Genomic DNA, 23,580 nt, shown 5'->3' on the forward strand with positions numbered 1-23,580 from the left:
CAAAGCAAGAAACTCAAAGAGCTGCTTTCATTTTTAACAACCCAGTGACTTCTGACACCCTCTGCCCTCAGCTACACATGCCCCATTCCCACAGACAGCGCTGAGAACTGTGTGCAAGTATCTGAGTGCTGAAGCTTTGTTAGAACAAAAAATGACATACACAGAAAAAAAATACACTTTTTTGGCTGGATGGGGGATTTTTGTTTTTGTGTTGAGTAGGAGAGCATCTGCTGTGGAAGCGTGGATGTCTACATTCTGATTTATGTGCATGTTTTGGAAAGCTGAGTATTTAATGTTTTATTAAAGTGGGAAGCAAACTGGAAGCCTCAGAACATACACAAAATGATTCAGCATTTCAATTACGGTTTTTTCACCAAGCTCCCAAAACATGGAGCTCATGAACTAACTTGTGTAGTACTGATTTAGAAAGGTTAGCATGACAGTTTTACTTTGACGTGTGAGGTGTTATAAATCAGAGAGGTTACATCAGGGGCCCATTCTGTCCCAATGTAAGTGGCGACAGTTTTGTTCAAGCAGACGGGATTTGCAAATTTAGCTAAAACGTTTGTGTCCAGGTTTGTGTTCCTGAATGGTTACATAGAAAAACTCTTCTGATAGGCAAAAAACTATGGATAAAATAAATTGCATCTTCAGTTAGAACTGGAGTAGTTCTGATTTCTGCAGGGCTGCAACAATTTGTGCAAATTCATGCTCTGTTCATAATGGTCTCATTTTCAAAAATCCTGCAAAGGCAAGGAAAGCTAGCTTTCCTTGCTCTGCATTTCTGCAGGGGAAAAGTCAGTGGACCTTTTGTTGTCACTTAGCATATGTGCTGAGAAAGTGTAAAATTCAGATCACAGTGATGGCATTTTCAGTGATCTCACATATGTGCACTTACAAAATAAGCAAGCAGAATAAAAATCGGATTGGGTACTCTTGCGAATGACCCCATGGTTTCTTAAATTCAGCTTGGCCAAGCATAGTTCCACTTAGGCCTTTCGTAATGTCACAGTACTGGAACAGGCTGCCCAGGGAGGTTGTGGATGCCCCGTCCTTGGAGGTGTTCAAGGCCAGGTTGGATGGGGCCCTGGGTAGCCTGGTTTAGCATTAAATGTGGAGGTTGGTGGCCTTGCATGCAGGGGGGTTGGAGATTCATGATCCTTGAGGTACCTTCCAACCCTGGCCATTCTGTGAATCTGTGATTCTGCTATTTGCAGTTCTGCTGCTTTTTCCGTATAAGTCCAACAATGGTCTAATTGACTGGAGGGTAATCATGGTAAAATGTGGATACCACCTAGCTCTGCTGTGATCCAACTTCAATTTCTTCCATGACTTACACCAGCTTTGTGCTCAGGGACATGATTTAATGGAGGGTTGTTAGAGATAGGCTGGTATGGTTAGGTTGTGGTTGGACTTGCTGACATTGAAGGTCTTTTCCAACCTGAGCAATTCTATGATTCTGATTCACAATTATACCAGTAACCCCTCATTTTTTTTCTTCTTTTGGATGCTGATGCATTTCACCAGATCAGGAAGATCTGGTAAGACAGCAGCTGTGTGGTCCTGTCCCCTCCTTTTCACAGGCATTAGCAATTGAGCCAGCTCAGGAAACTGCTGAGCCAACTGGAAGAATAGAAATCAGCGGTAGTGTTAAGAGTTTGTCTGCACAGCTCCTTGAGTGTCTCACAGAGGGTTTGGTGGATGCCAGAGCCAGGAGCAAGTGTGGGAATGTGACCAAAGGTGGAGGAGCCAGCTTCCTTCACTTCAACTTAGCTCACATTGCAGAATCGCACCCACAGTGTCACTGCAGGATAAAGCTGTCTGTAGCACCAGAAGTTTGCTTCTGCAGAAAAATTCAATGTGGGTTTTAACACCGAGTTAACACAAGCATTGTAAGTAAATAGTAAAGCCTTTATTCTCGTTAAGAACAGCATTTTGAAAATAAAACATTTGCCCATGCTTTACAACCTTTGTAGTTTTGTATATGTATGTACAGACATCATGGTATGCATTGATTGTCTTGAAAATCCTTTAAAGATGTTCTTAATAAGATACCAGTGTATGCAACAATCAGCGGAAAAAGGGTATGTTATAAAACACACATTAATACATTTAATAAATATATATCATCTATCAAAAATGAGCTTTAGCTCTCATCAGTTAATAAAAAGCACCTGCTTTGTAATCCTGTAAGTTGGTAGAATAGTCCAATTGTTTTATTATGAAAGCTACAATGCTCCCTTTTGCACTGCCTTTGGTGAGGCCCAAGGCATCAAGCTCCAAAGCCAACCAAGATGCCCGTGTTTACACTAAAAACAGATACAGCTAGTTCTATATTTCGTGTACCTTGTTTCTAGAAACAAGTGTATGTACTGAGAGTGCTGTTTTGAAGATGCTACATATTTTCTGGCCAGTGTCAGATGCCCTCAGCTCATTTGAAAGCAGAACAGGACCTGTAAAATTATGGCTCTGAACTCTTCTTGGCCAACTGCAGAAGCCAGTTATTAAAAATCTTGTTCTGGTAACAATTTTTTCAGATGGTTTACAGTTTCACTTTTCTGTATGGAAACACCATGATCACAAAGCCATCAAGGGACAACACAGGAGCTTTTATACTATAAAATCCTAATTAACTGAACTGTGAAAGGCTTGTGCTTACACTTACTATGTTGTTCACAGATGCTTTACATTCTAGATAACTCATAAAAGGCAAAAGCAAACAAATTGTTTGACTGTAACAGAAGTATAAGCTAACATAAAGGTGCCTTTCTTTGATCACATTTTTATTTGGGGCATTTAACATCACGAACCAGTGACTTACAGAAAAAAAAGTTGCTTATTACTAATTGTACAAAATTGGAAAATAAAGACCTTCCTAATCTATTGCCACACCCTCACCACCACAAATTAAGACCAATCCTGCCACTTAGTAATCCTGTGAAGGGCCCAAGTGATTAACTGGCTACAGTAGTCATGCCAGTAGCAGCCTCTAGGATCTGGCCTTATCCTTACATAAGGCCTTAAATTCTAATCAGCTTCATTAGGAACAGGATTGGGAAGTCTATTTATCAGAAAAAAACATTTCTTAAGAGAACTACATGTTGTAAAGTTTTGTCCAAGGTCTGTAGCAGTTGTATTGTAGTTCCTAAATCTTGGTTGTAGCATGATAAACTTTTTAAAAGAAAACTGTCCTACCATTTATGCCATGGTCATCTTGTATGTTTTTACAGTAGAGCTTTGTGATTTTTTAAATTTGATTTTTAAAAGCAAAATTCAGCAGGCAAGTGATGAAAACAGGTTTTATATTGTTCGAAGTGATGCATTTTCAGGGTAAATATCATGAATGCTATCTTATTTAATTAAAGCTTTGCTTTTAACAAAGCAGATGTATTTCTAAGTCACTGGATAGCATGCAATATCCACCCCTACCCTACTTGGTTACTTAGGCCATCTAGGTACTTAAAAAATAAATAAGCAAGCCCTAAACAAGCACATGCTTCCTTTGCCTTGAGGAGGGAAGGGCAGGGGGGAATATCCAACATGGAGCTAACATGTTCCTTTACTCATGCATGACAGAAAAACACTGCTTCTGGAAGAGAACAGCTGTGAAGTAAAACCTCATAAGATAATCATGGCAAGAATGGCAACATATATTCCTTCATATAAATATATATATATAAATATACACACAGGCACACATGTATCTGTGTGCAACACTTAGGGACTGGTCTTGCAGCTTCTGTACCTGTATGTAGACTGGCTGGTATCAAAGGGACTACTTGTGGGAGTACAGTCTGCAGGACTAGGTTCCTAGTTCTGCAGAAATGGAGGTAAGTGGAGAATCAGGAAGACTCTTGAAAAATAGAATACTTGTCTTTCTTCTGCAGTAGAAAGCAAGTAACTTCTTTCTGTGAAGCTACTAAGCTATTTGGTTATTTGTACATTATATTTTTTTAGTTTGAAAATATAGTTTTTTATTATATCATATGCAGAGTTTATTTGTTAAATGTTTCCTGTGCCCTCAAGTAAAAACAATTTGCTTTTAGAATTCCGGAAAGCTAAGATTGACGTTGGCCAAATGGTGAGGATACGGTGATGTTTTCAATGTCCGATATGTATTAAATGTTAAATAAAGGAATGACTGATTAAACGTAATGAAAATCATGACACAAACAATGGGCAATGGGAACCTTTTAAATAACCTGGAGAAAACTAAGATAAAAAGCTTTGAGAAAGGCTGCCATTTTAACTCGAAAAAGCGGAGGCAGAGGGGATGACTAAGGAAGAAACCACTGAAAAAAAAAAAACAACAACAACAAACCACCTCCAGAAGGGAGATTCTACCAGCTAGCCACTAAAATGCACAACCACAACTAAATGCACAAACAACCGCAGTCAATAAGACTACCCATACAAACAGGGATTGGAAGCAGCAGCCTCAGCCCTACGCGCACCGCGTTCCTCCCGTCAAGCGGTCGGTGCTCTGCAGCTGCCACTGACCAGCCTGCCACAAGGCGCCGGCCTTGGCCCACCAGCACAGACAGACTCCAGCCCATTATGGACAGACCTCAGCCCACCAGCACCGATGGACATCACCCTTCATCTGCTATCACAACGCACTCGTGGCAAACACAAATCACGTTCTCTCACCAGCTAATTCTTTGCAAAGCGTATCCCTCCAGATTCCTTTAATGGCTGCTTCTGTAGGAGAAGTGAGAACGTGCAATTCTGCTCACATCCAGGTTGAGGAACAGGAGGGAATCCAATTCCAGGCTGCCGAAGAGCTGCCTATGCTGGACCTGTACTCCTCTGCCTCAAGAAGCTCCTGCGCTCGCATAAAGCACGCACAGACCTTGCATCTCTCCAGAACTGCTTCTCATACATGAGCTTTTTAAAGAGAAGAGTGTCAACCTACAGCGTGATGGTAACGGCGTTGCCACAGAGCAGTAACGCGTGATGTTCCAGTACAGCTGGATCATGAGGCAAACAATATACTTTTCATGACATTTCAAATGAAAGGAAAAGGAGCAAGATGGAAAGAAATCCTGCATGTCTTCACACTGTGGTGGCAATCTCTTGTGGCAACGTGAATTAAGTTTAGGTGAGAGGAGGGTAGTTTGCAAGCAGCTGGTATCCAACAAAAAGAATCAGGCTTGCCTTGCACACTGGTTACTGGTTACAGACAAGGGAATATCTTACATTTCAGAATACAATATCCCCCTCTTCCATTTTGAAGTGTGCCTACCTCTGTTTTAATTCAGATTTAGCTTCAGACTTATAATTTTCTTTTTGCAGTTAGTTTATCCATTCCGCGGTGTTCACATTTACACAAAATCCTCTGTGGGATTTCGCAAGCTCCTGGATGTTCTGTTGCTTTGTTCTGGTACTGGTATCAATTCCTCCCTCAAAGACACACTGCCAGGGAATAATTCTGCAACAAGGATTCTTATTCTCTACAGCCTACAGCCTTTCACCAGAGGTGTCGTCCAGTGTAACTTGGCGGAGCTGTTGGTATCTGCAAATAAGGATAATAAACCCATAACTGGGAGTTCTGGTCTGTTCAGCAATCAGTGTTACCATGCGACATGCACAGTATTTCCAGAGCAAAGCAATACAATGAAACTCATGTTCAACCCACATGGCACGTTTACCTCTCTGTAGAAACCATGGCTATATACACGTTTCTCTCTCATATTACTATCCAGTGCTCTCCATTAAGTTTTGTATTCACCTCAAAACAAGACCAAGCAAATTCCTTAATTTCTCATCATCCTTGAACTGCTTTTCCCTGAGCTGCATATTCTGGTACCAGAAAACACAGGCATGGATGAAACCAAGCATCAAAAGGGTGCTATTCATGACTGACAGCAAAGCACAAACCTCTTTTTATTCAAATTGATGTGTTCCCACTGTGTTACCCACACGACAGAATCCTTGTATCTAGTCGGCCTTGTTCACTAAATCCAAACAAAATGGTATTTTCTTACAAACAAACAAAGAGACCAGCATTTGGATTGCATTATTTGGCTTTAAATGTAGAGGCTGCGTTATGGAATCAGCTCATGACTCAAAATTAAAAAAAAACAACAACCCAACTCATGTGTAGAAAGCTCATGGATAGATTTTTACAAGCACATAGATATGCATGAAAAAATATGGGGATGAAAATTCTTTTTCAACATTATGCCTACTATATGCCACTTCTTAAACGCAAATTACATGTAATGCTGGAAATATTTGGAAGGTTTGTTTGGCATCAGCTCACTAAGCCATTCCTACAGCTACCATGCTGCAAAAGACGAGTCTATGGAATAGTGGCATACCAAACTATTGCCTAAGAGAGAAAGATCAGTGTTGTTATCATTAAAATATTCTACACTGCTTTTTATTTCCCAGAGATCTTTATGTCTGTATCTTACAAAGAACTATGTGCATTTGCAAGAAAATGGAAACTAGGTGAGAGGCTATCACTATCTGCTACAACGATTCTTATTTAAAGCAAAATACTGGCTTGCAAACATTTGTGTGATTCACAGTGTCTTGAGAAAAGATCAGGTTAGAAATTGTGTCACTTAATAGTTAACTTTAACACAAAAGTAATTCAGAGGGGTCACTGAATAGATAGAGTTACCAAAACACTGGGTCCTCCCAAGCTACAATGCAAAATGTGAAGGGGCAATTAATGAAAAGCAAAATACTTTCAAATGACATCTTTTCTAAAGGGGGAGGGAAGCATTACATGCATACTTGCTGCCCAAATTTGCATTTATAGCTTTCCCCCTGCTCTGGACAAGCTAAATGCAGAAGGCTTTTCAATTAGTAGCAATTGCATATATCGGTACATCATCACATTTTGATACTTACAGTCCCACCATTCAGCACAACTGCCATCTCAGTTGGCTGATAAACATTGCTTCTAAAAGGAGCACTAGGTCGGCTTCCCAAACTGCCGTTGCGAAATCCTGCTGTCCTTAGCGCTGCGTTTAAAAAGAGAGACTGTTCTTAGGAACACGAGTAATGCTGTGCATCTCCTTTGAAGTCATAAAATATCGTGCTCCCAGTGCAGTTACTGGGAACTGTGCCACTGGTTTTAACTTTTATGCTGCCGTATCAGTTTCTGTATTGATTTTGAACAGCAGTTTTTCTTACAGAGTTGGGGATGGATATCAGAAGAAATAATGTTTTACACAAAAGTAACTGCTTGCGGTGGAATGGGGGCACGTTTCTTGAAATTTGCTTAGTTTCATTTCACCAGGAGTTAAATATCCTCAGTCAGTGCACCCGTGATGTATCCTGAATAATGTTTTTTGCCGTGTGCTTTCTGCATCAGTCTGGATACAGTGGGGTTAAGTGAAATGCTATTACACTTTGCTTTCAATCAAACTGGGAAGACAGAGATCCAAAGCACTGCTTGAGCCAGCAAGCATGCTCACAGTCCCCCTGAGCATTACTTCAGCATGACTAGCACGTAAGGACTTTCCAGATGTTTCAGATTATATTTACCCTGAGAAACTAGAAATATGAAGTAAATACTGCTTTCGAATAGCTTAAACGTAGCCATTGACCGAAGCAAAAGAGAAGGCACTGACTGCCCTTCCGAATGCAGAACTACATCAGCTTCTCCATGACTTTTAGCACAAGTTTGGATTTCAGGATTCTGAAAGAGACGCCGAGTTAGAGATGTGCTTCTTTCTGTCTAAACCAGGCTGGAGATTGGCACACACATACTGTTTTTTTTTACTTCAGGGGTAAAGAATGGCTTCTCTGAATTCAGATGTGGCCGAGGAACAGAGCTCGTTTATACGCACTGTGCGAGCAGTTCCAGCGGGCAGTGCCCATCTGTCAGCTGGCAGATAGGTGCTGCATTGGGCACCTGGGGCAAGAATTCCACTTAGATTTAATTCAAATTACAATTCTATTCTATGCTCTCCAGCTGAAAACGGAGGAACTAAGTTTAGAGGAATTTCAGCATAAACCTTAATGAAGTCCGGATTTAATATCTTTGCAGTGTGTGCATCAGGATTTAAATGGAGCCTACTGCTATGCACAGTCCTGCATACACTGCTCTCTTCTCTCTGGGAGTAGTGCACAGAGATGATGAGCAGTACTGACTTATCACACATATTTAAAAATCTAGCCCTGCAAGTGCTTAGCTATTGACTTCACGTATATACAGATCCTCACTTACTCTATACTTAAAATTTATATATGTACAGAATTACATACTTTTTTTTTTTCTTCTTTTTTTTTTTTTCCCAGAACACTAGAATAAAGGCTTTCATCTGCTGTTCACCCACAATTCTGTATCTTTATTTTATATTTAACTATCTCAGGGTCAATAGTATTCCTTCTTTGCAGTTTGGCTTCTTTCTGTGCCTTAGACACAACTGATTGCACTAGTATTTAGTACTACACAAAGAAAAAAGATCTCCTTATAATGCATGCTATCAGTAAAACATTTACACATTCTAGCATATAATTTGCACGGTAATTTCAATCCTATCCTGAGACAGTACCTTCAAAGCCAGCTGAATTTTTCTTCCTTATTATTGCCAAAAGTCTAAAATTCTCCTAATGTGAGAATCAGAGACAAAGTGCGTGGGCAGAATAAATACTCATTTGAGGATTTGCTTTTCCTAGTGGTTTTACTATTTCTCTTGTATTTTTCCTGGTATTACTAAATGCATCTACTCATGTAGAGGATCAGTAGGTTAAAAAAAATTGCCAAGGAGGATTGAACAAATGCCAGGTCACAGTCTCCTATGTGTTTTTAATTGTTAGCTTTGTTTGTAGGTGGCTCAGAGGATGACTTTAGTGCTAACAGTTAAACAAAATTTGGCGAGCAGCAGAGCTTCTTAGGCTCGGGTTTCCTGACAGCTGCAAAACTCTACATTTCACACCCACGTTCTTCATGCAGAAAGCAAACTGTGTTTGCTTTGCTGAAGCTGCCCCATTACTGTGCACTGCACTTCCAGTTCTCTGGGAGCTCACTCAAGTTGCCCTTTTTCAGGGATTGTAAATACTTTATTGATATTCTTACAAGAGACAGAAATGAAAGTTAGTCTCCTAAGTACTTTGACATGTCTGTTACATGAATGTTAAAATTAGTGTGCTGTTTAAATGACGGTTAAGTAACTGAATGTAGAACCGTTTTGCCTTACTAATGCTTAATGGTATTCCTGGAACAGAGCAGATCTGTTGGTAAGTATGACTTGGGGCTACATAGCAGTAAGAAAAACTATGAGAATGCATGCTTATTTGAACCTGTAGTTTAAAGGTTATTCCAAGTCTGAAAATGATAAAATCTTTTTAAAAAGGAAAAAAAAAAAAAAAAAATTGCTTTATATAGCATGAATTAATGGAAAATACATCCAACCAAGCATGTTTTCTCAGTAAAGCTATTTGTTTAAACCAAGTCAAGGAACTTAGAGTTGATTTCTGGTTACAGAACACTAGAATCATCTAGGTCAGAAAAGACCTTCAAGTCCAACTATAAATCACATCTTCCGAAACTTTCCAGCTAGTAGAGCTTAAAATCTGAAACACTGTTATTATGCATAATTGAAGAAAGTACTCATCCCTTAATTTCTGAACTCTTAATTACATTTCATTAATTAATTTATTACATTTAATTAAATGAGTAACAGAAGAGAATATGCCATAATATGTGACTTGAATATTTTTACTTCTATTTAATGCTCTACTGTAAGTTATGTCTCCAAACCCTGTTGTCATGGTTCTGTACACAACGTAGAGAATCCAATCTTTTCCTCCACGTGCCATGAGGATAGGAATGACATTCATTTATTATGATAAATATTAACAAGAGAATCAGATGAGGAATTACTTTATATTCAGACTAGAACAGAACATCGTAAGGTACGCTAAAACAGATACTATAATGATTTTATAGCTGTCAGGCGTCTACCCTTGTCACTGCAAAACCTGATCACTGACCAATCAGATCTAAATGGAGCTTCCAGTTCTTTTTTAAGTGTAGGCATGAATGAAAATAATGGGGGGTGAAAGATCTGATTTTTTTCTTTAGCTCTGTCTTAGTCAGGAACAACTCCTCTCTAGTCACTGCACTTACGTTACTATGACATTAATTTACTGGGGGATGGAGAGCAGTAAAATAAAATAGAAGTGCATTTATAGTCTACAGTGAAGTTCCTTTGGAATGCTGGTAATGAACAGCTATTCTTTTATCCACATTTTGTTTTACCACTGCCTTGCTGTGTCCTCACAAGACCTTAACTCTCTTCTGTTCAAAGCTTCCATCCAAAGCGGAGACCTTTGAAGTTGCTGCTAAAACACATGGAGGGAAATACCTTCCTGACCCAGCGCTGTCACACGAGTGCTCTTCTCCTTCATCCCTGCTCTACATCCAGCGGAAACATCAAGACCCAAGGAAAATAAAGATAGGTGGAAATGAATGAAGAGGTAAAGTGCCTGGACTATATAACCAAAGCCTTCTTTTGTGGACTGCCATAACAGTGTGGCAACCATTGGCTTGGATACTAAAGCAGTTTGAGTAGTATCCAAATCCTTTCTTCAACCATGAGGCATCAGCAGAACACAGCCTTCTCTCCTCATCACCATCAGGTGATTTCCACCACTGCTCACATAAGCAGTCCTGGATATTTCCTGATATGTGTTTAACCTTCAGCAATGCTTTGGATCTCCTGAGCAACCAGTTTGCTGGCCTTTTTGGTACTCATTCCAACATTTTCATTGCAAATTTTCTTTACATGTCATCCCACATTGTTCTGTGTCATCCAGTGGCTGTGACAAGGAAAGCAAGTAAGACCTGTCTGTGCATATTCTGTTAGCACGTTAAAGTCTTCAGAACAAAGACTGTCTTTGAACTTGTCTATATGCCACCTTGCATCTTTTTTTCCAGTGTCACAAGAGGAGACTGAGTCCTCTTTTAATGGTAGTATGATTAATAGTAATTATTCTGTTGCTGAAGAGACTGAGCCTTTGTAGCATGAGGAACTCAACTTATTTCTTGTTTGGTTTTTTTTTTAGGAACATATTTCACACAAAATGTTATTAACTAAGAAAGGCAAAAAATATTGTACTGTTTTAAAATAGAAGTTATTTTTCCCACTGTGTTTTTCTTCTGCTTTTGGTGTTGTCTGTTTACATTTGAAATTGTTCTGTTTATCAAAGAAAAAAAAGGCAAATGAAAAAAAAAATTCTAACATTTTAACCAAACATCTGTTTTCTGTACTACATTTTTTTAATGTTCTTCTTCCATTAAGGTGGCTTTAATTAATACATTGAAAGCAAGCTGTATGTGAGGTGTAAAGTATGGCTTTTGTAGTAAGCCTTGTTTTTGACACCCGAAAAATGTCTCACACAGATATTTTCTTTGCTGCTACAAAAATAAAGTTATGAATAGTAAATTCTTACCTGCATTATGTTCATCCATAGAAAAGGCTTTGTTTTCCATGTAGCTCCGAGGAAGCTGTATTTCTTCCTCAAAAGCAGTTTCGCGCATCCTAGGCTGTGAAGTGTCAAAATAATTGGGAGTGTTTTCCTGCTGTGATGGAAGGATGGTACAGTGGACCTCTGGGATAGCATGAAAAATAACAAACACCCAACCACTGGACACCAGTGCAATAGCAAGAGTGGGATCACTCCATTTGTCTCTTTTCTTTAGTTCAGCATTACCAAAGAGGTACATAGTCATCCAGGCTACCCAAATCAGAATGGAAAAAAACAGCGTTATAATCAGGCATACTCCATTTTTCTTCCACTTCTTAAACTTTCCACAGAGAGTGAAAAGAGAAAACCCCATGGTAAATACCATCAGGAACATAACATAAATCAAAGCCATAGCAAAATCCATTGGTTCGTAGCTGCAAGACATCTTGTTGTCTCTGACAACTGTCAGTATTAACCACTCAGTTGCAATGATGACCTGAACAAGCATCAGGCAGATGGCCACACCAGCAAGATGCCAGCCAGATGGACTCTTCCCATGCCGAACAAGTCTGCGAAGTCTCCAAGCCTGAGCTAGCAAGCACGAGAAGCACAAAGCAAAGATAACTCCCCACAGAAATCTTCGGGTAGAACACACCATTTCATCTTCCTGAATGATGAAAGCAAACGTCAGTCCAAACAGTCCGAGTGTCCCAAACAGAAAGAGGAAGTGCATTCCCAGGGGGCTCTTCTTCTCTTTTTCCTTGATGAAGGGCAGCCTCACCAGCAAAATCAGCATCAGCAGTAATGTTGTCAGCACACCTGCTCCCGCAACCGCCTCCACAACGATTCCCCAGATGGCATCCAGGTCACAGAGGTACACATACTGAGGGAGGAGGTCCAGCCCGCACCCTCTCGGCGTGCTGGAGTTTTCAGAAGAGCCATAGCTGATGACGAAGAGGACGAAGAAACCAATGGCTGGGTAGGTTTTCATTTTTCTGTCTGAGACAATAAACATTTGGGTGTTTAGCCACAGGTCACTCTGAAGGACTTGACAGCAACTGGAAGTACAGCCTGTTTCAGTAGCTCACATTTACTCTTTTTTTCTGCGTGGGATTTTCAGCTGGATTAGCATAGCCCTACACCCCTTTGCTGCCCTCCCTCAAAGAAACTTTTGCCTGCTCTCTTAACACAGAGAGCAAACTGATTTATTTCTGTGTTTGCACTGATTGAAAACATTCCCAAGCACTGTCCCTGCAAATATCCTAAAACACCAGCAGAAATTGTTTACCATGTTGTTAAGTAATATATTATCTACAGTATTTTATTGTTCAGATTCAACTTCTTAAAGAATGTGTGAATTGCACTGGACTGTCAAAATTAGACCATTTCACAGACTTGCCCCTTTTACTGGAATGTAGACAGAGCAAAACCTTTTTTTTTCTAAAGGAAAATATTCTTTTCCTCCTCAGTCAATAGGCAGTTATAATATTAATTCCCTTCAAAGCCCAGGTATTAGGTTGCAATTGCAAATGGGAATGGTTGGCCAGAGAAACCCCCCACGCTCTGCAACAATGGAGCACACATGCAGTGTCATCAATCAACTAATCAAAAATGAATGACTCTTTGTGCTTCTTAGCAAATCTAAAGCCATTCAGATGAAACAAACAACAAGAACCAGAGCATCGCTCTCCTCGGGCTGCAGAGTGAACAACTGTAAACTCTCCAGGACCACAGCAACCCCACTTGCCATCGGGACCATTGGGCTGGACAGATTCCAAGAAGTCAGGACAAATGCTTACTTTCAGGAAGAACACAGATTAGGTGGCTTTAAAAGATGTATGTAACAGCATTTGCTTTTACCAAGCAAAGCAGGGCATTGTTAAAATGTACTCTTTAAATGAGCAGTCTGCCCCACACACAGTAAACACAACACATACCAGATAGGAAACCTTTCTGTTGACTTCTGCTTGCATAGTGCCGTGGGTTTCAGGTGGGTTACACTCAGTGATGCGAGCTGTGTGCCCAGCTTAACATGCTCAGAATAAAGCCTCTGTGTGTGGGAGAAAAGCACCACGTAAGCAGGCACTAATGTCACTCACACAGCATCCTTACGACACAGAGCAAGAAGTAGAGAAGCAAATTGCACCAAGTCCTAAATGACTGCCTAATGACATTTTATAAATCAGAAGTGCGTCTAAGGGAAATATTAAAAAGTTCTCTTTAAACCATTTTCAACTCTCATTAATGGTGTTATATTGGACTTGAACAGTCCAAACTGATGCAAAAACCATTCACATGTACTGCATGGAACAGCAGAGACTATTACAGATGAGAATGATGGGTTTTCTCCTGCGTGTTCTAGTCTTTTAATGACTGAAGCTAAATCCTGAGGATCTCAACCTTTAAGCACGTTCATTCATTCTCCTTTCACTGAGTTATGAATCCATGGTAGGTCTCTGTCTTGAGAGAATGACAGAAATTACTCTGTTTCCTATCAGAGGCACCAAGACTACAAACAGGCTAATATAAATGCATAATGGCTTCATGCTCTTCATTCACACAACAGAAAAAGGAGCTTACTACAAAACTTCATCTCTGCAGTGGGAGCTATGATACATAACGTGATCCGGGCTGGACAAATGAGAAGAAAGCAGTGACTGAGCTGCCTGCTCACAGGAGCAAAAGTGTCCTCGCACTGCTGGAAAGGCTGACATGTTCTAATGATGGGATGACATGTCGATGGTGAATAATGGGGTTTTTTTTCTACTTAGCTTTAGTTTTCTTTATGGCGAATCAGAAGAAAACTTACTTCTTTGTGTCTGATCTGTGTTTTCCAATGACTGTCACAACACGTTAAAAAGCACTGACTTTACCATGAGAAAATCAATCATCAGTGAAACGGATTCATTTTTCTACTGAAAATGGTCATGCTCAATAAATCTTTGCCCTGCGAATTCATAATTAACTAGAAGGAAACATTCCAAAGGTGATTTTGCAATTCCTTCTGTGCACAGGCAGTTCTTCCTTCAACTGCTGCATTCACTTGTTAGAACATCCAGAATCTCCTGAGAAGTGCAGAATGGTCAGTGCCTGCTGATGCACAGAGGAAATCCACGGGGATCCATGAGGGCACTCCTGAAAACCACTGGTACCAATCTCAAGAAGCAGGAGCTCACATGGAAAATTATTCAAAACTCCTCCTAAAATAATGTAGCCCCAACTGGAAGCAACAAATAGCCCTTTAAATGAGAATCACATTTGTTTTCCACTATCCTCTCACATACATATGATGACATACATGCACTACATTGATTTTAATACTGGCTTTGTTTATCCACTGCTCTCCAATGAGCTGGGGGGTAATGAATTAAGAGCAAGTATTGCCAGTTCTAAGATATTTTCCAGTTTTCTGGTTACTTTATTCATGTCATGTAACCCTCATGTGATGAAGCTATTCTAGGACAGTCTGTTTCCATGGCGATGGTGCTGCATGGGTAAGCAGTCATAGTGTCAGCCCATCACTTCTTTCCTCTTCCTATGTGGAAGTGTTTGGGAAAGGAGGATTAATGATGTTAAATATTTCCCCCTACAAGAAGGAATAGTTTCTTCCGGAAAAGGGGAATGAATCTGTGTCAAAATATATTTAAAATTCAGACAAAATACATCCTCAGAAAGGCAGAGATGTTCAACTCAAGAGAACTTTTCCTAAGTTACTTTGATTTGTGAAATTACTTCCGGGAGAACTGATGGAAATGAGCAGTAGGTCTCTCAGAAGGCACTGACAGAGCTGCAGTATCAAACAAGAGCTCACTGGGACTGCAAGTATTCCTGGTGTGGAATCACGTTCCCATCACATGACAGCAACCCGTGCTGACCCGCAGAGCCTTTCTCCACCAAAGCCTACAAGCAGAGCTCCATAGGAGGAACTTCTCCCCACCGCCATCAGCACAGCCACTCTCACAGCAGTGTACAGTGGACTGACTGGGTCAGAATCAACCTCATCAGCAGCCCCACGGGGATGTCAGCCAGAATCCTTCCGGCACTGGAACTGGCAGCGCACCCACAGCGCTGTGTGGGCAGGGAGAACAGTGCAGCACAACGTCAAGTCTGGCACAGGAGTATCACAGCTTCTGCTGAAGACACAGACAGAGTAAACGTGAGGGAAAACCAGAGAGCCCTTTTGCTGGAAAAGTTGTTTTGAAAAAGCAAAGGATATCAGTGCGGGTTTGTTATTAAAATAGTGGCTTCCTCCAGCTTGTGCTGTAGGTGGTGAGCCTGTGTGCCTCGAGGCTCCGTAGTAAAACCAGCTCCTCAACTCAGCAGCTGCACACATCGGTGGCTGCACAACGGTGTTCCTTCCTCTTTATGTCCAGATCAGCTCTCAGCAGAGCTGCACAGCCTGGCAGTGCGCTGACACATCGCTCTGCCACCACCAGAGCTGCAGTGGGAGCAGAGCACGACCAGCACAGAGACATTGCAGTGTGGTGCCCAGCAGTGTGACACTCCCTGTAGTGCAGGGGGGAACTCTGGCACAGCAGGAATCACCTCGACTCTTTTTTTTTTAAACCTCAGATCCCCCTCCAAAATGATATCTCATTGCGACCGGTTAAGCCAACATACCTGAGTCTGAGAGCAACCACAAGCACATGACATGAATCGAGAAGCCTCAGATATTTCAGAAACAAGCAGCAAACAAACAGCAGGACAGCTGCAGAGCCGGGCCACAGTCCCGGATCGGCTCCCAGCACAGCGGGCACTGCGCTCTGCAGCCGGCACAGCCCCCGTGCTGCGGTGTAGGCAGTGCACACAAACCATGACAGGAGTGACACGCATGGGGCCCACACATGGCACAAAGCATGGCTGCGGACAGCTCAGCAGGAACAGAAAACCTCACCACTCTCTTCCTGAAGTTGTCATGGTTAAAAATCAGTGAGGCTTTCCATTGCTAACGCCTTCTAGCTACAGACCTCAAACATCTCCCATCCAGTCAAAACTATGCTGTATGCTGCTAGCAAATATCTATGTGTAAAGAATAACATTACAACTGTGCAGAGATGTAAGGTGACGGTATTTATGGATTGCTGTGTTACCCGATCCCCTTTTTACAGACCTAAAGTTAACAATGCAATGCAAGAGGATGCATCCAACCACAGAGGAGGAAATCAATCTGTAACCGAGCTCAGGAGGAGCCCCCAGCCCCTGTTACCCCCAATCACAATGCGGGTCTCTGCCAGCACCTTCTGCTCAGGTGAGGGGTGGACTCCGAAGCAGACAGCGGAGCGGCAGCAGCCCAGCCAGGACGGGACTGCCGGGAGATTCATTTCTGGAATAACAATTAACGCTGCTATTGCGCTGCGGATGCAAAACTACAGCACTGATTGAGACGCGCCCCGTGTCAGAGGAACGCACGCACCGCTCGCGGCTGCACAGAGCACGGTCCGCTCCGAAACGCACAGAACGAGACGTACTCCGTAAGGCGCAGCGATCCCTCAGCCAGCGCTGCTCCTTCGCTTGGACTCCGCCGCCCGCGGTGCCCGCACTGCCCGCGGCTGTCAGCCCCGACGCGCTGCGCTGCTGAGCGCGATCGATAGCAAGCGATCAATGCTTCCCTTTGCTCCGCTCGCTCTCAAACAACTGTTTCTCTTCACGTCACAGCCTCACACGGACGGCTTTCTTCACGAGAACACCTCAGCACCTCCGCACTGCGCTCCGCCGCTGAGAAGCGCTCGGCGCTCCGCCCGTAACCAACCCTGGCGCGCAGCTCCGGTGGAGGAAATCCCGTTACCGCGGGATAACCATTAGCTCGGGCGTAAACAAAGGGTTCACATAAGTACTAAATCCCATCGCCGCTCGGCTTCGGGGGGCGGGAGTACACCGAGGGCTCCGCATTGAGATTCAGCTGTGGCGCGGCCGCCCCGAGCGGCACCGCTCCGCCCCGGGCCGCCCCTCCGCCCCCCCCCCCCCCCCCCCCCCGCGCCTCCGGACTCGACCGAGGCGGTGGGGTCAGCGCTAGGGTCCTCCCCGGGTTGGGCTCTGCGCCCCGCACGGAGCTCCGCTCCCTCCCACGCGGACAGCCCTGCAGCCCCCCCGCCCTGCCCCGCGGCACCTCCTCCCGCCGTCCTGTACAGTCTGCTCCGGCCCCGCTCTTTTGTCCCTCCGCTCGTTTCTCTCTCCGCTTTCTCTCCCTTCCTCACCTTCCCCCGTTCTCCCCGCTCTTCTTACCCCTGTCTCCTAACTCCCCTCGTCGTCCTCCCTTCCCAGACCCCTCCTCCACCCTCTCGCCCTATATCCCCTCTAATCCCCTTCCTTGACTCCCGGCCCCAGCCGCTGTCCGCTCCCGTTCCGCGAGCACAGGGCAGGGCAAGGCGGGGCGGAGCGGGGCCGCAGCTCCGTGCCTCCCACCGCCCGCGCACCTGCCTGGGACCGGGGCAGCCCCCTCCCGCTCGCCCGCTCCCTCGCTCTCCCACTCACCGCCTGTGCCGCGGCCGTGTCTCACCCGCCGCCACTCACATCCCGGCGCGGCGGTCAGAGAGCGCAGCGCCGGCTCCCCCCCCGCGCCGGCGGCGGCTCATGGAGCCGTGCTGTGCGCGGTGCTGTGTGCGGCTCTGCGCTGCGCTGCGCTGCCTGTCCCGCCGCGCTCCGACCTCCCGCCCCCTCCCACCGCCCCGCCCCGGCGCGGCCGCACGGCCCAGGGGTGTCCCGGCTGCGCAGCGGCCAGTGGCGGGTATGCAGACGGCCGTCGTGAGCCTACACACACGCGCAGACACAGCCGCGTACGGAGCTCGGTGTGCAGCGCGGCACGTATACACCTCCAACACACCTCCACGGGCACCGTACCGCGGCCGCGACTCTGCGCTGCCGTGCGGTGAAGTGAGCGCGGGGCACGGGCGTGCGGCGGCCCCGCGTGCTCCGAGCGGTGCGGGTGGAAAACCTCCGGCGGCCGCGGGCTTCGGCGCGGTTCTGAGATCCGCGCTAGGCCGGGGACGTTCCCGGGGTCCGCCTCGAACGCCCGCGCCCGGCTCTCGGACGGAGCTCCGCGTTCGGCGAGGAACGTCTGGAGCGATCCGTGCTGCATTCGCTCCTGCACAGAGCCCGGGAGAGGGCCGGGCAGCCCCGCAGCCTCGCGGTGGGACAGGAAAGCAGCAGCGGAACAATTCCACGTTTCTCCTCTTCCTCCCCCAAGTTCCGATTCTGGACTCGAGGCGCTGGCCGTCCCTGAGGCGGTACCCCCCGCTCCGCCTCTGTCGGTGAGACGCGGGAACGGCCCGGCGGCGGCGGAATGGGCAGAGGCGCAAACGGCAGCGCGGAGAGGTGGGCCGCCGGAGAATGATGGATCACAAGGACTCATGTGATGGAGGCTTCGGCCCGCTCACAATGGAGCAATGAGCAGAGTCTTTCCGCAGATGCAAATTCTGCCACTGTTCCTTGCCGTGCTCCTCTCCCTGCTCCCCTGGTGCTCTGCCTTCTGCGGGCAGAGCCAGGAGCGTGATACCCCAACCTGTCACCGGCGGAGTGATAGCAAATGAGCCCGATTCCTGACCTGGGGAAATATTTTGTTACATTGGCTGCCCTGAAAATGCAAAGAACAGAACACGGAATCCTCGAGGAAATTCTAAGAGGACTTTGTGTTGCAGCAGGACTAAACCACATCTCCCTGTGCTTTACTTCCTTCTTGCAGTTAACTTGGAAGATGTGCTCTGAAATGTGCTTTTATGAAGGGAGAAAGCCCTTCTGCCTGTCAGGCACCCACTCAGCAATGCCCTCAACACCCCCTGCCCTGGGAGTTGGGGTGGTGGGTGGGCAGAGCTCCTGCACTGATGTTCTTTCTCAGCTCCTGCACAACACCTGCTGCAAAATTTCCTAATTTTTAACTTGTTTTCAGTATTTGTCTTCCAGCTTCTGACAGGATGTACACAGAGAACCTTTCTGATGCTGCACGTCCACAGATTCCCTCTGCTGCAGCAGTGCTTTCAGCAGCACTTGACAGCAGAGAAAGTGCATTCCAGCCCTGTGTGGATGGCACTCACCACCAACAAAGGCCAAACTCATTCTGCCACAGCCAACCACCCTCATTTCAGAACTACTGTCGTGTTCCAGAGTGACATAAAGGCAATTTCTGCCCTCTGTTCTCTCCTTCACCATCAGACAGCCAGGAAGGTGCTGTGCTTTCTGCAGGAGTGGGAAGAAGCTGTCAAACAGCATTTCTCCACAGCTATTGGTTCTGCAGAACCTCAGTTGAGTGCTTCTGTGGCTGCTACCAGCACAGACCCGTGCTCGTGTCAGTGCAGTTTAAACACAGTATTTCACCAAGAGATCAGCAGTAGAAGCAGGAGATGACAGTGATCAGTAAGCCTGTGTTGCTGACGGTTGCACAGCAGGAGCACGTTGAGGCTCTGGCATACACAGGGCTGTGCATTGGTCCTCTTGCACGTGGCCCAGCTGGACTCAGATTCCCCCCAAAAGTGTGAGGATTACCTACCATTCGCAGCAAGCAGTACTCTACTCACCCACGGGCTTTTACAAAAGCAGAACGGGCCTTTCTGCTTTAATTTAATGCCATCTCCACCCAACACCGCTACGGAAAAGAGTTCATACAGTGGCATTAAGCATAACATTTCTTCAAAATCTTCAAGTTATTTGCCTCCTTCCAGCCTAATTTAATAAGAAAGCTACTCAACTCTTTGTTCTAGGAGTCTCTTGCTGTTCTCTAGTCATTTTAAAATCACTGTACTTTTACAGAGCTGTGAAATGGAACTTCCACTTTTTATGGACTTGATTTTGACAGTGCATGATCTTTTAACACTTTCCAGGCATCTAGAAAATGTTAAAAAGATAAACCACTCTGGTACATTAACGATTCAAAAAAGATAAGTTTATAATGAAATCACTCTGTACATGTAACTATTTTATTTGGCATTTTGTATTTAAATGGCTGTACTCACTTTCATGTCATGACAATTTATATATAACGTGCCACAATTGTACAGATAGCATGTTTCATGAGTATGGCTTCAAAATGGAAAACAACCAAATGTTTATATTCAACAAAATTATAGACTGCGTAACACAACACCTTAATTAAAACTACTGCTTGCTGTGAATGGTAGGTAATCCTCACACTTTTGGGGGGAATCTGAGTCCAGCTGGGCCACGTGCAGGAGGACCAATGCACAGTAAGTATTTAAAAAAAAAAAAAATGAGCGTACACAGCATGACAGAGGGACTGGGAACAGGGGAGCTGCCGTGTCCAGCAGCACCAAAGGAAACCCCAAGTGGTTCCATCACTGGATGAGCTGCTGTGGGGCCTCTTCTGGGTGCTGGGATGCCCTGAAAATGTACGTAGATGAAGAGAAGGAGATGTTGGATGGATTTGCCCCAGATGGTGCTGTGTGATTGTTTCACAGTGTTTGTGACCCGTGGGCAGAGAGGTGTTTGTCATTACACAAATCCCTGCAGCGTGATTAGTTTGCCTAATACTCGGCCTGCTTTTTCTCAGGGCAGGATACAAATCCTGGAGCTCTCATTGGCTGGCAGCTTCAAGGAGACAGTGAGACTTTTGTGGCTGCTGCGAATGGGTTTCTCTATGACTGCCGCGGGTGTCACACGTTGCTCCTCACGGTGCACAGGACTGCTTGGTGGGGCTCAGTCACCAAATGGGCGGAGAGGAGAAGGAGAGAAGGGGAAATGAAAGAAGGAAAGAGTCTTGAAATCACCATGAAGCAAGAGGAGGATGACAGGGAGGACGTGGACACATGGGGTAGAAAGAATTACGAAAACATCAGGGAGAAAGGTAATCTGGTAGAATTTACATTCATGACACAAAAGAAAAGTGCTCTTAGGATGGGTAGCACTGGCAAAAGATGTGGTGTTGGTGGCCACACCAATGCACAGAGCCAAATTACACCAGTTTTGAAGGTAGGAACACATTTTTAGCACTGCACACATCATTGCCTGTCTTAAGGTGTGCTGTAAGGGGAGGTCGTGAGTGCTCACTTACAGCCAGGACAAGAGAGCAACTGTGCAGGCAAGATTTACATTGCAGTCAACTTGTTTTCTCAACACATTTAACACATGAGTAATGAATAAATGCTGCAGAGAAGCACAGACAAGTTAAGATCCAGTGCAATTGGCAGCATTTGACTGATACACCATTCAGATCAAGATGTTCTGTCTTATCGGGCACCTGGCTTGGGTTTGTACACCTTCAAGTCCTCACTTCACAAGGAAAAGTTGCCACAGACTTTCAAATGAGCACCTCCATGCTGTGTCAGTGTGCAGTACTGAGGCTCCAGCAGAACAGACTCTTCTCATGCTGGACAAACCATTCTGTTTTTAAAAGTCTATTCTTGACTTTTGCTCCAGCAAAGCACCAATTCTGTTAAATTAGATCTGACCAGACAAAGAGTTTGTGGCTTTTTGTTTCCAGCCAGAGAATTTATTGCCTTGAAAAACTGCATTTGCTGGGGAGCTGGAGATCCTTGCCAACACTGAACATTTCTGCTCAGCAGCTTAGAGCTCCTTTCTGAGATCATCTGAGTGCAGGAGGGCTGGATTGCTGTGCATGGAGCAGCTCTGTGCCCATGGGGCCTCAGTGCACTGCCATGGTGCAGGCAGCGTGGTGTCTGCAGGGAGGTGTCTGTGCTGCTTCATGTAAAGGAATAAAACAAAATGGTCGTGGAGTAGAGAACAGGTTCTCGTTTTTCTCTTACATCACTTGCTATGGTTCTGGTCGAGCCATTCAAACAACTGCTTTATTCCTTTGGATGTTAAGCAAGGTGCAGCCATTTAATGTGCATGGCGGCTATGTGGGCTAAGGAAATGTTTTCTTAGCTTTCAGCACAAAGGTTGTCTTGGCCATCACCAGCAGCTGTGTTGTAAACACACAGATGTGTGCAGAGGAGTTTGTACTCCAAACACAAGTTTTGCCTACGGCTGCTGCAAAGAAAATGTTGCAGTCATCTAAAATGTGCATTCAGGTTCTCTGCTCTCCTTGAAATGTTATAGGTATCAGCTGGTGTGACTGTGTCAGCTTGAACATGCTTATGTTTCAAATGGGCTGCATTTCTAAGTGCTTTTATTTATATATGCTTGGGTTGCACCTACACTGAGATGTAAAGATGATTTTCTGGTGGGGTCAGGAATCTGCACTCAGGAGCTTTGCTGGCCTTCCTTCTTTTGGTGTGCTATGTGAGAAATATTGCCCCCTGTTGTGGACTGTCTGCACGTATAAGCACACACAGATAACATTTACATCCTGACAGAAAGGGGAACAGCAGCCCCTCTCTGTGAGCTGCCCAGGCTCTTCTGTTTCTAAGTCTGTCCTCCACTGCCCAGCCAGCAGCTCTAAGCAGCTCTGTGACAGTCTGACAAGAGGAGGCAGCTCTGCATTTAGAAATTATATGCTGAGATGGTCCTGTTTTACATAACTGCAAACAGCAGTAATTCTGTGAATGGAGCTAGACTGAAAACTGGGAGGTCTTCCTCTTTTATGAAACATCCAGATTTCCTGGAGTTTTGTTGCAAAGGAAACTGATTCTATGAGTCTGTGAGAACTTGCCAGAATGGAGTGTGTCTTGAGTCCCAGGAAATATAAAATGAGCAACCAGTGGTTAGAAAATAAGCCATGTCCCATAATCAAGAGGAAGACAAAAAACTCAAAGCCACACAGCTGTTCTGTCTGTGGATTTTTGTTGTGTTAGTCCATAGAAGCAGGACAATATCAGGAAAGGGTCAGATCTCAGTATTGCCCAGAGCTAGATGGGAATGACAAAGAGCCTGTACAGCAGAGTGACTCTGCGGCTTTGTAGGGAAGGGGAAGAACTGCTGAAAGCTCTTTTAGGCCCTCTCACCTCTCTTGGCATTGAGAGCTCCTGTTCTGCCAGTCTTCAGGTCTGAACCTCGGACTGTACAAAGGAGAGTCTGACCTCATGGCTAGGAATGGGACTGGGATGTGGTTCTGCTCCTGCCCAGCCCTGGGAGCAGGTTCGTGTACTGCCCCAGCAGTGCTTTGCAGCTGGGATTTTTTTCTGCTGACAGCACAGAAATGAGTTGCTGAGCTGGACAACAGGTGCTGAACTGCAAAACTGCTTCTCTACCATGTATTCCAACAGAGCATCCCTCTGTATAGCCTTCTAAAATTTGTGTTTT

At 44.8% G+C, this 23,580-nt stretch overlaps 2 protein-coding genes across 7 annotated transcripts in view; one reads left to right on the top strand and one right to left on the bottom strand.

Annotated features, from left to right (window-relative positions):
- Nucleotides 1-10,407, top strand: part of IQCK (IQ motif containing K) — a 53,017-nt gene extending 42,610 nt beyond the window's left edge. For both annotated transcript variants that reach the window (XM_048961410.1, XM_048961411.1), the window contains exon 9: nt 10,275-10,407. In XM_048961410.1, the coding sequence (XP_048817367.1) occupies nt 10,275-10,300 (26 nt within the window). In that variant the 3' untranslated portion in view covers nt 10,301-10,407. The remainder of the gene's footprint in view (nt 1-10,274) is intronic.
- Nucleotides 1,891-18,081, bottom strand: GPRC5B (G protein-coupled receptor class C group 5 member B). 5 transcript variants are annotated; one of them, XM_048961407.1, is made up of 5 exons: nt 17,905-18,081; nt 13,371-13,483; nt 11,419-12,432; nt 6,865-6,977; nt 1,891-5,515 (listed from the first exon to the last, which is right to left on the bottom strand). In XM_048961407.1, exons 3-5 carry the CDS (start codon nt 12,422-12,424, stop codon nt 5,471-5,473), a joined length of 1,164 nt encoding a protein of 387 aa, XP_048817364.1. In that variant the 5' UTR covers nt 12,425-12,432; nt 13,371-13,483; nt 17,905-18,081; the 3' UTR covers nt 1,891-5,470. The 5 variants fall into 5 exon arrangements, with proteins under 5 accessions (XP_048817364.1, XP_048817365.1, XP_048817363.1 ...); XM_048961408.1 differs by lacking the exon at nt 13,371-13,483 and having other exon boundaries at nt 11,419-12,428; XM_048961406.1 differs by lacking the exon at nt 13,371-13,483.
- Nucleotides 18,082-23,580: the final 5,499 nt, after the last annotated feature.

The sequence above is a fragment of the Lagopus muta genome, chromosome 15 (genome assembly GCF_023343835.1).
Source record: "Lagopus muta isolate bLagMut1 chromosome 15, bLagMut1 primary, whole genome shotgun sequence".
NCBI classification, from domain to species: domain Eukaryota; kingdom Metazoa; phylum Chordata; class Aves; order Galliformes; family Phasianidae; genus Lagopus; species Lagopus muta.